Below are 13776 nucleotides of genomic sequence, written 5' to 3'. Positions count from 1 at the left end.
CCAAAAGTTGATCTTTAAACTATCACTTGTAGAGAATCGAGTTAATTGACAATAATCAGATAAGATTGGGGCAATAACCTTCTAGGGACGACGATGTGACCACTTGACAAAAGTATTGGCATCCCAAACATTAAAATGTGACCTCCATGGTTTTCTAGGCATTTAGTTGGGAGTTTATGAGAAACGAAGTGATGGGTTTCTATGCTAAGTTCTTTGAGCTAGGCTCTTTTAAAAGAAACATCAACTCCACTTTTATGGTGCTAGTCCTAAAAAAAAGGGTGTAAGCCTTAAAAGACTTTAGACCAATAAGTTTGGTTTGAGGGGCTTTATAAGCTTCTAACAAAAGTTTTGGCTTACATATTGAGAAAGGTGGTTGGCAAGGTGGCCTCCGTTACTCAACGTGCTTTTATGGAGGGTAGACAAATCTTGGATTTGGTCCTCATAGAAAATGAAGTTATTGATTTAAGGCTAAAGAGTTTCAAAAGTGGGGGTCATTTGCAAGCTGGATATTGAGAAGGCATTTGACAATGTTAATTGAGATTTCATGTTGGTAGGTTTAGATAAAATGAGTTTTGGCTTTAAGTGAATTAAATGGTGCGTTACTATGACTTGCTTCTATATATTAGTTTATGAGACCTATCATGTTTTTTTCAAAGTTCTAGGGTATCGACTAATCTGATTGAAGATACTTAGGAATTAACTATCTAATTATTGAAATTTGTTTGAAAACACTAGGGAATTCATTCCCTGATTTTTGGAATTATATGGTTGTATAATTCTCTAGTTTTTGAGTTGAATAGTTGTATATTTCCTATTTTATTTTTTGATAGAGGATTTCTATGAATTAGTTAACTTTCTCCATGTAGTTTAGTTTCCTAATTTTGTAGGATTGTACACTATAAATGTTGTATGATTTTGTCAGAAATCCAATGAATAAAATTATTATTTTTTTAACATGGTCTCAAAGCCTCCCTGAGTTTTCTTATATTTTTGCCTTGGTGCTCTTTGTAACCTCTGATTTCTAATGGTCTTCATTGCCTCTATTCTCCACCTTAAGTAACCTTTATTGTTGTCGACAATGAAGATGTTGGGGCCATAAGGTTAAAAAACCCAGCTCCTCTTTGAGGCCTATTGGGAGAGTTTGAGGCATGCTTGGAGTTTGGATTTGGGGCAGGAGGTTTAAGAAGTTTGGGCCAAGCCTAGGATATTTTAAGCTTTAAAAAAGGAGTGGCCTTATTGAGGCAGGGATGGAGATGTTAGGGGCATGTTAAGGCTTGTCCATTTTGAAGAGGCTCATGTGATGGTGATTTAGGGTGACGATGAAGGTCCACTGAGAGGCATGAGAGGCGAGAGCAGTCCCAAGTGCTAGAGCCAAAGCTTTTTGGTGTTGAGGCCTTGGTTAAATCCCTTGTGGTGGTTCGGAGGCGTGAAGGGTGCAACGATTGCACTGTGGATGAGAGAGGAGGTTATCTCCCAACTTTGATGGTGGAATCTTGTGTAGTGATCACTAACAAAGTTCTGTTGGCAAAGGCAAATAGACATCCTAGGTCTTCCTTGCTCTCTCCCTCAAGACTTTTGACCCCTAGATACTAACCCTTAAAGATGATGCTACAAGATGGCACTTTGCTGGAATTGTCGGGGCCTTTAGTAAGGGTTTGGAGGTTAGGGATGAGGAGGTGGGTTCTCCTAGGGACTTTGGTTGGTGGGTGGGTGGGGGGGAGGGGATTTGATAGCCTTCCTAGTAGCTTTGCCAAGCTCAGTAACTGTTTAGGAAATTGGAATTGAGAAAAGGGCATGGAGTTAAAGTGTTAGGGGGGGAGAGTAAACCCCTTGGATTCATCCCGGTTTGAGAGGGAGGTCCAAAAATTAGAGTGCTTGGTCAACTACAATGCCTCACCGTCTATTGCAAGGGGAAAGAGGAGGGAGGATAGGGTCCAATGGTTCGGGTTTGTAGCCAAACTTCTTCGTTTTTTTATCCCGAAAGGGGTTTCTTTGTTGGGGTTGAGTGGGCAGTTTTTATTTTGTTTAGGTCTTCCTATTAGGGGCTTTCCCATCTTTTAGGGGGTAGGTCTTCCTATTAGGGGCTTTCTCGTCTTCTAAGGGGTTGGTTGTGGTTAGGGTGGTGGGTATTTGTTTTCCTTTTTTCTTCTTTTGCTTGCCTTTTGACCTTATCCGTATACTTTGTGTGTACTTTGTTGCTCCTTTTAATAAGTGCCTTTAATATATCTTGCGTATCTACCGATAAAAAATACATTTTTTCTTCTCAACAGCCTTTGTTATTGTTGATTTGTCTCTATTTGATTGTCCACTATGTTGAAAACCTTAGAAAATTGGATCTCAAACACTGCATTCCATAGCCAACCACCTACAAGTGAATATCAAAACTTTGAACCCTCGATTAGATTTAATGGCCGAAACTATTTGGTATGATCTCAACATATGCACTCGTTCTTGCAGGGAAAAAGCAAGTCTAGTCACTTGATTGAACCAATGTCAAGTGAAGATGATCCCAAGTTTGATGCTTGGGATGAGGACTCAATGATCATGTCCTAGCTATGGAACATGATGTAACATGAAATCAATGGAATGTGTATGTTCCTAACCACGAAAAATAAACTTTGGGAGGTAGTAAAATTTAACCTATTCAAAGTCCAAGATGATGCCTATATTTGCGAGATAAAGGCTAAGATTCACTCTGTAGTAAGGTTCTTTATCCGTAACTTAGTACTATAATATTATGAAAGGATTGTAGTTTGAATTAAACTATTATCAAAATCTTAAAACGAAGAATGGTGAGGATGTTGCTATGTTTCTTAAGTTTATTCAATGAGGGTGAATATTTGAATTTTTAGTTGGACTTAGTGTGGATTATGATCATAAGGGTTGAAGAAGGGAGATGAAGCGTAATGTTGGACTCTCTAACAAGTGAAGGGTTTGCCCTTATAGTTTCGGCCTCTCTAAGAAGGCCAATTCCTAGCAAAAATTATTGTAGATAACTTCTTGTGTGTTCATTGCAAGAAACTAAGGCATACAAAGGAGATGTGTTGGAACTTACATGGAAAACCACAATCCCTCAATAGGAATGGTGGTATCGGAACAAATAGCAGTTTCGACAATGAGAATGCCAAGCAAATATAACACTTTTGGAGGAGAAATTGAACCATGAGAATTTCAATAGCTTAAAGTTTGAAGGACTTAAAAAGGAAGAGATTGAAAGACTTAAAAGATTTTTCACCTCTCTAGATAAACACAACACATCATGCGCCTTGGCCAAAGCAAGTAAGTACTACATGACTAGTTGTTTCACTTCCTCAAAAGATTGTTGGTATGAAAATATGGTTGTAAACTCAGGTGCTACCGATCATATGACCTACAACTCTCACCATATCTCATCTTACAACCCATGTCTTAGGAACCAAAAAATCAAAGTAGCTGATGGTACTTTAGCTCTTGTGGTTGGACAAGGGACCATTACCCTAAACTCTTTGTAAATCTTTTGTCAATTCCTCAAGTTATCGAAGAACTAAATTGCAAGGTAACATTTTTCCCATCCCATTGTGTTTGTCAGGACCTAGATATGGGGAGGATGATCATGCTAGGGAACAAGAGGGGCTTTACTATCTTGTTGATGAGTGTGACAATGGCAATGATCACATATGTTTTATCTCATCTTTCAAGTTTTTCATCAAATAAAGTCCAAATCCGGTTACATCATTTACGTTTAAGACATTTGTTTTTTCTTGTTAAAGACTATGTTTCCTTTATTATTTTGGAATTTACATGTTAATGACTTTCATTTTAACATTTGTCACTAGTCCAAACATCATGAAGTTCCTTTTCCTTTGATTAATAATAGATCATCTTGTCCCTTTATATTAGTTCATATCGATGTTTGGGGACCCTCTTAGATTCCAAATATCATTGGAGCATGTTGGTTTGTTTCTTGTATTGATGCATTTTTTTGTGTTACTTAATTATATCTTTTGAAAAAAATAAAATGTGTTTGTTTTGTTTTCTCATCTTTTCACAAGATGATCATACCCGATTTTATGTTAGATAAAGAATATTAGATTTGACAATAGGAAAAATCACTTTCTACTCTCTATCCTCTTAACAAGAGAGAGATGGGATAAAACATGAGTCATCGTGAACCAATACTCCACAACAAAATGGAGTCTCAGAAAGAAAACATTGTCGCCATCTTGAGGGAACTTGTGCCTTCTTATTTGGGAAAAGTGCGCCTAAATCATATTGGGGGATAGCGGTATCAATTACTGCTTAATCAATTGGTTACCTTCAAAAGTGTTGGGAAACAAAGCCTTAGTAAGCGTTCTCTTTGAATTCTTTCCTAATTTTTGTGACTTAAGCAGGATTCACCTAATGTGTTCGGACGTGTCTCCTTTATACATATTCATGCTCAAAGTTGTGGTAAACTTTATCCTTGAGCTCTTAAATGTGTCTTCATTGGTCATTTACCAACAATGCAAATGTTATCACCTTAATTCTAAGAAAATTTTCATTTCTATTTATATTACTTTTGTTGAACATCGACCCTTTTTCATTGATCCTAATCTTGAGAGGGAATCTCATTAAATGAGGATGAGACCGACTTGAGCTTATCCAATCTACCAAATTCGTTTCTTACATTCATACTTATCAAATCCACTGTTACAAGGCTAAGTCTTTTCTTAGCTCTGCAATTATACTCAGTAAGTTTGCTGATTTCACTAGTTTTTCGGGGTTGCCAGTGGTGTTTGAAAAGGAGATCATTGCTTTTTTGAGGAAAATGGAGTTAAGAAAAGGATGTGGGGTTAAGGTATCAAGATGAAGTAGGAAATCTTCGTCTTCTCATTTGGAGAGTGAAATTTGAAAGGTTGAATGTTCATGAATTACAATTACTCTCCTCTCTTAGTCAAGGGACAAAGGGCGGGGGGCGGGGGGGGGGAAGGAGCAATTGGGGTTCAAATCTCTCACTTTGAGGTTGGGGTCTTCTTCCCTAGATTGGATGATGGTTTGCGGTTTCAGAAGGGTTCTCGGGCAGCTTCTTGTCCTTCTTAAGGTTTAACCAGTATTCTAGGGGGTTGGGTTTGGTTGTTGTATGGGTGGTTTGTATTAACTTTGCCCTTTTTTCTCTTGATAGCCTTTAGGGTTTTTTTTTATACCATGTGTGTACTTGGTTGTGCCTTTTGCTAGCGCTCTTAAATATTATCCTATTTACCTATTAAAAAAAAGGCTAACTCTTTTGAACCCAAGGATGAGAATGAGAAAAAAGGTAGCAATATTATCGTGCCACTACAAGTCTACTAAAGGAGAAGATTGTCTAATCCTGTTCCAACGCAAACCGAAGAATCCAAACTTGTGACTGGTACTGAATCTAATCCTAGTCATTCTCCTTTGTAACAAGTATTTGAAGACTTAAATTTGCCAATAGCTATAGGTAAGGAGATGAGTTCTCTTTAAAAAAAGTATTATTGTCCCTAGTAGCTAATCCTAGTTAGTCTTTGCAACAATTTGATGTTAAGAATTCCTTCTTGCATGGTGACCTTGAAGAAGAGGTCTACATAGAATCACCTCTAGGGTTCAATAATAGATTCAAGGCTAACAAAATATGCAGATCGTGAAAGGTATGTATGACCTGAAACAATCTCCTAAAGCTTGTTTTGGAAGATTTGGTAAAGCTATTGGAAACCAGAAGTTCCGAAAGAGGCTGAGAGGAGAAGGGAGGTGATCAGCTGGGCATTTAAAGGTTGTCTATCCTCAATAAAGGACTTATAGGTAAATGGTGTTGAAGATTTGCCATAGAGAGGAATTCTTTTTGGAAAAAGGTAATTATAAGGAAGCATGATGAGGAAGAGGGAGAATGATGCTCTAGAGTTGTTAGGGAAAGGTATGGAGTGGGAGTGTGGAAGGTAGTTAGAAGTGGGTGGGAGATTGAAAGGAGTGGGATTGGGTTTAAGGTGGGTGAAGGGTGAAATTTTGGAAGGATAAGTGGTATGGGGATTTGTCCCTTGGGGAGACTATTTTGCTTTGTTTTCAATAATCAACACCAAAGATGCTTGGGTAGTGAAGGTTTGTGATTAGGAGGGGGAAAGAGGATGTTGGAAACCTCGACTCTCAAGTTCACTCCATGATTAGGAGTTAGAGGGGGTGGAGGCTTGTTTTAGGAAATTGAAATCGTAGTCTATTGATTGGAACATTGAGGATAAATTGGCATGGCGGATCTTTAAGTGTTCCCTTTTTTCTGTTAAATCACTTTATTCTTCTTTGTCTACTGGAAGAACAAAGACCTTCCTTTGCAAAATGTTTAGAATTCTTAGGCTTTGGTGAGAGAGTTTTTTTGCTTGGGAAGCCGCTTAGGTAACATTATACCAACTTAAAAGCATGGGGTGTATGAAGCCAATGTTATAAGTGGAAAGCAAAGGAAGAAACAATGGATCATTTCCTCCTTCATTACTTGAAAGCACTGATCTTGTGGTAGTTGATTTTTGCTCTGTTTGGAATAGAGTGGATGATGCACTTCTTAGTAAAGAAGGCCTTCTTGAGTTGGCATGGATCTTTTGTAGGGAGTAAGAGGAAGAATGCTTAAGAGTTTATTTTGGACTACATGGAAAGAGAGAAATAGGTGAGCCTTTGAGAATACTGCAAAAGTAGATCAAGCACTCAAAACAATCATTTATGTATAATTGTTTGGAATGGGTTAGAGCGTACATAGGAGTTGGTTCCTTGTCTATGTTGGACTTAATCGATGGATTGAGCTTAATGTAGTGGATGAGGATCCTATAAAAAAAAAAATGTAGTGGATGAGGGTTGTTTTTTGTGTACCCCTCCACTTGTTATGGCCTTGTGGTGATTGTGTATACATTGTCCATACTTAAGTGCATTCTTTTGTTAGGCACTATTAATAAGAGTTATTCTGCCCTTAAAGATAGATTCTTTGCCAACCTCTAATCCTTTGGAAAGCCTTTCTATGACTGTATACCAGAAGGAAATAGTTCTTGGGTTCCCTTCTAGGGGGAGACTCAAGTGGGATATAGATCACTCTAATACCCTATTATCTAATAAGGAAGCTAAAGCTTGAACTTGGTCTTGATTCATATTGATACCCAACAAAGTGCTCTTGTCCAAATTTATCTTGAGCCCGAAGACCTCGCTTAACACCATCAAAATTAGTTTAAAGTTTTGCAAGTTGAGTAGCCTAGCTTGTGAAAAAAAAAAAAAAAGATGGTGTCATTTGCAAATTGTGAGTTACCCTCACTCTAGGTCTACTTATTGAAAAGACTTCTAAGAACTCCCATTGTTGTGTTCTAAGCATCAATCTACTCAAGATATTAGTCACTAAATTGAAAAGAAAGGGCAAAAGTGTGCCGCACACTCATTAATTAACACAACAAAGTTAGTTGTCAATAAGCATCCATAAATCCAAGATCTCCATCTTGCTGCAAAACCTTTTCTCTCTAGTACATGATTTAAAATCCTATTTCACATGGTCGTAATCTTTTGACATCAATTTTAAAGGCCACCCTTTCTTCTCTTCAACATTTTTTCTCATCTACTACATCGGCCACTAATATTGCATCTAGAATTTTTTAACATTGAATGTTCCCTAAGAAAAATGAATGGTCTCATGTAAAAGTCCTCTTAAGTGCTTAGACACTACTTTAACAATGATCTTGTAAAAGCCCGTCACCAAGCTAATGGTTCTGAAAGGCTCATCAAGGCCATTGTGATGGTGCAACAGGATCAAATGGGTGGGAGGTGTGGGGATCACTATTCAAGAATTCAGTAGTTTTTTTTTTTTTGATAAGTAAGACAAAATTGAATTAAATCAGAGGCAAAACGTCACACTGCATACAGGGGGTATACAAGGTAGCTAAGGCCTCACAAACAAAAAAGAAAGCCAAAAGAGCCTCACCGCCCCTCAAGTGGATGCTAACCACTCCAAAAAGCCTATAAGAGAGAGAGACTCCTCTCCAATATACAATCTAGCCCAACTCCATAAATTACAAACAAAAGAATTCTTGAGTTTCTGAATATCTAACACCCCCCCCTCCCTCAAAAGCTAATTTATTCCTCCCCTTCCAAACCATCCCAAAAAACACACAACGGGATGAATTTCCATATCTTTTTCCTTTTCTTCCCCACAAAAGGGCCTCTCCAGGAAGTTAAGACCTCCTTTACAGTTTCTGGAAAGACCCACTGAGCACCTAATAACCCAAGGACAATATCCCATAGGATTCTGACCACTATACAGTGTATAAGAATGTGATTTACAGTTTCTTCTTTACACTCGCACAAAAAACAACAATTAGGGAGCTGCCATCCTCTTTTCTAGAGCCTGTCAAGAGTAAGCACCTTCTCCCACGTAGCCTCCCAAGCAAAGAACGCCACTTTGGTTGGAACTCTATCCACCCAAATACAACTAGTCGGGAATGCGGTGTCATTGGGGTTGGCCAACAAGCTGTACGTTTCCTTAACCCTAAACTGTCCGTTTCTTCCTCCCTTCCAAAAAACCGAGTCTTCCTCCAAGGAAGGCCTGTGACCCCTCAAACCATGGAGCAAGTCCCCTACCATATCCAACTCCCAATCATTAAAATCCCTAAAAAATCTTAGGTTTCAGCCTCCTTGTCCAAAATTCTGGTCCCATATCTTCTCCACCATAGCATTCCTATGAACAGCCATTGCAAAGAGATGAGGGAAGTTTTGGGACAGCGCTGTACCAGTGCACCAAACATCAGTTCAGAATCTGATTTTGGTGCCCTTCCCAGCTATGAGCACCATATTATCCCAACACCATTCAGTTTCTTTCAAGATCTCCTTCCAAACCCCTACTCCGAACGCCCCATTAGCCTTCTTTGTCCTCCAACCAAGACCCTCTTGCCCATATTTCGCCATGATCACTTGTTTCCAAAGATTGTCTTTATCATAAGCAAACCTCTATATCCATTTACCAAGTAAGGCTTTGTTCAAGAGGACTAGCTTCCTTAAGCCTAACCCACCCTTATCCTTAGCCGCACAAATCACCTCCTAATTAACTAGATGAGCTTTCCTCTCCGAATTTCCCCCTCCCCAAAGAAAATCTCTTTGCACTTTTTCTAACCTTCTAGCAACAATCATGGGCATCCGAAAAAGAGACATTTGATAGATTGGCATGCTAGCCAATGTGCTCTTTATGAGAGTGATTCTTCCACCTTTGGAAATATACTGCCGTTTCCAAAGCACAAGTCTCCTCCACCCCATCCCACATAGAATGAGCCTTGTTTGGAGCCCTTAAAGGTAGACCCAGATACTGAGAAGGCAAGGAGCCCACCTTGCATCCTAACTCCACTGCCAGCTCATCAATCTCATCCACCTCACCAACTGGAATGATTTCACTTTTGGCCAAATTAATCTTTAGACCTGAAGTAGCTTCAAACCAGAATAAAATCTAGCTTAAATGAGTTAAGTGTTTTTTATTAGCCTCACAGAACACAACTGTATCATCAACAAAGAATAAATGGGAGATGTTCAGAGTGGGCCTTCTACCTTCCCGGATACAACACCCTGAGAGGAATCTCCCAGCAACAGCCCTCCTAATAAGAACATCCAGCACTTCCATCCCCAACACAAAGAGGTAAGGAGATAGGGGGTCTCCTTGGCGAAGCCCCTTAGTACTTGGGAAAAAACCAGCTGGAAACCCCATTAACCAGGACTGAAAATTTGGCTGAAGATAAACAGCTCCACATCCAACCCAACCACTTTGATCCAAATCCCATTTTTTGTAACGCCTTAAACAAAAACTGCCAGTTCATGCTATCATATGCTTTCTCAATGTCCAATTTGCAAATGAGCCATTTCTCTTTTCATTTCTCCCACGAGTCTATCACCTCATTTGCAATTAAGGAAGCATCAAGAATCTGTCTTCCCAAAACAAAGGCATTCTGGGTTGGGGAGACCACTTTTCCTAACACTTTCTTGAGCCTATTAGCTAACACTTTAGCCAACAATTTATACAGCCCCTCCAATAGGCTAATGGGTCTAAAGTCCCCAAGGTCCTCAGCCCCATCTTTCTTAGGAATCAGAACCAGGAATGTGTTATTAAGACTCTTGAGAAAAGAGCTTTGCTCATGGAACTCCTTAAACATTTCCAAGATCTCCTCTTTAACGAAATCCCAACAGCTTTGCCAAAAAGCCACAGTAAAGCCATCCGGTCTAAGGGCTTTGTCCCCATTCATCTCCATCAAAGCTGAATGAACCTCAGCCTCTGAAAAGGAATCTCCAAATTCTCTGCTTCTTGTTGGCTGATTTGATTTAACTGTAGCCTCACATATGCATGTTTGTCATATGGTTTGTCTTTGAGTTTTGACCCTGTGGTGTCAGGGAAATGAAATCTACCATATGAAGAATCTCATTACAGGGGGAAAAATCGCAAAAGCTAGAATGGTGGAGAGGAAGACGGTGAAGGTCTTGATTGAGAGGAAGACCTTCTTGATTAGGTTGGAAGGCGAGCAGGAGGTGAATGGTGTTCGATGACAGAGATAAGTAGAGGCTCTGTTTTTGCATTAGGTTTTGAAAAGGAAGCAGTTGGGTGGTTGGTTGAATACTTGACGAAAGCCTTAGCATTGAAGAGTCATATGGGTTTCAACAAAAAATTCAGGGGAAAATGCAGGGCTCATCTGTTGGAAGTTGGCTTCAACAACCATGGAAGGTTCATAAGGATCTCGGAGTTTGCTACCAACAGAAAACCTTCCGTTCTGATCATTCCTGAGGGTGACAAGGGCAGAGGTTGGGAGAATATAAAAAAAGCGTTAGCTACAATGCTGGTGGTCCCTTATTTGAATGCAGTAGAAAAAGGAAGGAATATAAGAGGGGAAAGCTGGCCTCACAATAAAGTGGGCTCGATGCACAGATCCTATGCGAAGACAGTGACGAAGGACCAAGAGGAGGTGGTCTAGTTCCAGTGGGGAGGTGGGTGCGAGCTGTGGTATGTGAAAGCAAGTTTGACAGGGAGAATTGGGCTGAGGTTGGAAGATTGGTGGCGAGAAGCTTAGGGAAGAATGGCGTTGTAATGATCGTACCCATTTCAATTGGAAAGGGTGTATTTTTCGTTGAAACAATCGAGGAAGCCATATTTCTCCATGATTTGAGGAAGTTAAGGGTTAGGGAAAGGAACATTATTCAGTTGCGAAGATGGTCGCCGAAGGAAAATGCGGAAATAGACGGGAAGTTTAGAGAAGGATGGATCGAATTAACGGGGCTGCCATTTCACCTATGGTCGGAGGTTCACCTGAAGAAGATTGTCGTACGCTGAAGTTATTCGATCTCAACAGGGCGAGGTTAAAGATCGTAATGAAGGATAGGGCAATCCTTCCAGCTATGTTAGAGGTGACTGATGGGGATTGGGTGTTTACAGTCGTCGTCGTAGTGGTCGGAGACGAAGAAAAACGGAGAGGCAGCGAAAAGGGTGAGTCGACTCGGGTGGCTGTCGCTTCTCACATGGGGACAGGTGGAGGAAGACGAGGGGAGTGTGGCAGATCAACGGCGGAGGGAAGGTATCGTGTCGGGGAAGATAGCAGACAAAGGAAGGAGGGAGAAAGGGGTAAGGGCTGCCAGCTCCCGTTGCAGTCTCGTTTGAATTCAAATAAGTCAACAGATGGGATGGACGGGATTGGAGAAGCAGGAGGAGATTGGGGCGGAGAAGATGAGGCTATCGCCTATGTGGGCTGTCGGGCCTGTGAGAGGGAGGCCCAGTCGCTGGCAAAGCCTGATCCAAGTGCAGTTATAATGGGCTGCAAGCTTAAAGGCCCGCTGGGCTTGGGCCTAAGCCCAGAAGAGGTTACCCCAGTTGAGACTGTGGCAACGTTACGCAAGGAAGAAGAAGACTCATCTTCTGCAATCGAAAAAGGGAAATCAGCTCCTGGACTCTTCGAGTTTCAGTCAAGCAGGTTAGCAAAGAAGAAGGTGTTATACGGTTCAAGGAAGCTGTGGTCAACCTTCTTTCCACCAAGCTCAGAGCACCGACAAGGTATCCGGTGCAGCAACGAGCCCATTTCGCGCGGAAAAATCAAGGTGGACAGCGAAAAGGACCCAAAGACAGACGATTTAGGCGCCGAATCTCAGGCGAACAGAGGATTAAATGCAAGCCCTCTCTTTTCTCCGTGTTTTCCAAGGCTTCGCAAGAAGAATTTAGGGAAAAGGGATTTGTCGCCGAGAAAGGAAGCGGATCTGAACAATTTTTCATCCGACGAAGATATGGAAGGTGTTTTGGGCCGAGTGGGGTCTGATTCTCGTGGTTCAGCAGTCATGGTTAAGCCTTCTTCGCCAGAAACCAGAGGTAAAGGGCCTAGCTTGATGGGGAACTGTGGTTCGATGGTTGCGGAAATTCTGGAGGTAACGCCTTCACTTTTTCAGTCCACCCAGCCATATATACCCCCTTCTAGTGGCTTCACTAAATCCCTCTTGAATCCTTTCGTCCACATTCTGAGTCCCTCTACCCCCATGCTTCCCGACCCAGTTTCTCAATCTCTGGTACCTATGGAAAACCGAGTAAACTCTGAATTTTTTTTCAAAAAAGTCAACGATGAAGGTCAAATTCCTGTTGATATCCCTAATTTAGAAATGGAAATGGAGGTGATCCAGCCTGCTTGTCCTTACCAGATGTCTGAGAGTGTCAATTCTCTCTCAGCTAATTTAAGATCACCTTTCAAGGAGTCCAGTAAGGCTACAGTTAACTTGGGAGGTATTGCGGGCTCTCCTTCGGGCGAGTTCCAAATAGAAGGACTGTCCCCTAGGAAAATGGCAAAAGTACGTGAGGTTTTAAAGACTCTGGATATCAAGGTATATTCCAGGAGGAAGAGCAGATGCTCCACAGGATTGTGAGGCTAATTGGTTTTGGTTCGGAGATTAGGGTCAGAGAGTTTCACATGAAGATAATCAGTTGGAATACCAGGGGTTTGGGTTCAAAGAAAAAGAGAAGGGTGGTTAAGGATTTTCTAAGATCAGAAAAGCCGGATGTAGTGATGATTCAGGAAACAAAAAAGGAGGTGTGTGATAGAAGATTCGTGGGTAGTGTTTGGACAGCCAGAAATAAGGATTGGGCAGCCCTTCCGGCAAGTGGGGCTTCGGGTGGGATTTTGATCATATGGGACGCTAAAAAATTGTGCAGGGAGGAGGTAGTGTTAGGTTCTTTTTCGGTCTCAATCAAGTTCGCATTGGACGGTTGTGAATCTTTGTGGCTATTTACAGTTTATGGCCCAAACAGCTCAGCTCTCAGGAAGGATTTTTGGGTGGAGCTTTCAGACATTGTTGGGCTTGCTTATCCGCGTTGGTGCGTGGGCGGCGACTTTAATGTCATAAGGAGAAGTTCAGAAAAATTGGGCGGTTCTAGATTAACCCCAAGCATGAAGGATTTTGATGATTTCATAAGAGATTGCGAATTGATAGATTTATCTTTAAGGAGTGCATCATTTACTTGGTCAAACATGCAAGAGAATCCAGTATGCAAGAGATTAGATTGTTTCCTGTACTCAAATGAGTGGGAACAAGTATTTTGTCAAAGTATTCAAGGAGTACTGCCAAGATGGACATCGGATCATTGACCGATTGTCTTGGAAACTAATCCGTTCAAGTGGGGTCCAACGCCGTTCAGGTTTGAGAATATGTGGTTGCAACATCCTAGTTTTAAGGAGAGTTTTGGAAGATGGTGGAGGGAGTTTCAAGGAAATGGGTGGGAAGGGCACAAGTTCATGAGGAAATTACAGTTCATTAAAGCCAAATTGAAAGAGTGGAATAAGGCTTCTT

At 40.9% G+C, this 13776-nt stretch overlaps 2 protein-coding genes across 2 annotated transcripts in view; both read left to right on the top strand.

Annotated features, from left to right (window-relative positions):
* LOC100254201 (THO complex subunit 2) overlaps window positions 1-13776 on the top strand; it is a 62751-nt gene that overhangs the window by 15970 nt on the left and 33005 nt on the right. The window lies entirely within an intron of this gene.
* LOC104879144 (uncharacterized) lies at window positions 4945-12856 on the top strand. The gene is made up of 2 exons (XM_010650962.3): window positions 4945-12715; window positions 12755-12856. The coding sequence occupies exons 1-2, from the start codon at window positions 11215-11217 to the stop codon at window positions 12853-12855; spliced, it is 1602 nt and encodes a 533-aa protein (XP_010649264.1). The 5' UTR covers window positions 4945-11214; the 3' UTR covers window position 12856.

The sequence above is a fragment of the Vitis vinifera genome, chromosome 1 (assembly GCF_030704535.1).
Source record: "Vitis vinifera cultivar Pinot Noir 40024 chromosome 1, ASM3070453v1".
Lineage (NCBI taxonomy): Eukaryota > Viridiplantae > Streptophyta > Magnoliopsida > Vitales > Vitaceae > Vitis > Vitis vinifera.
This window is presented reverse-complemented; position numbering and strand designations above follow the sequence as displayed.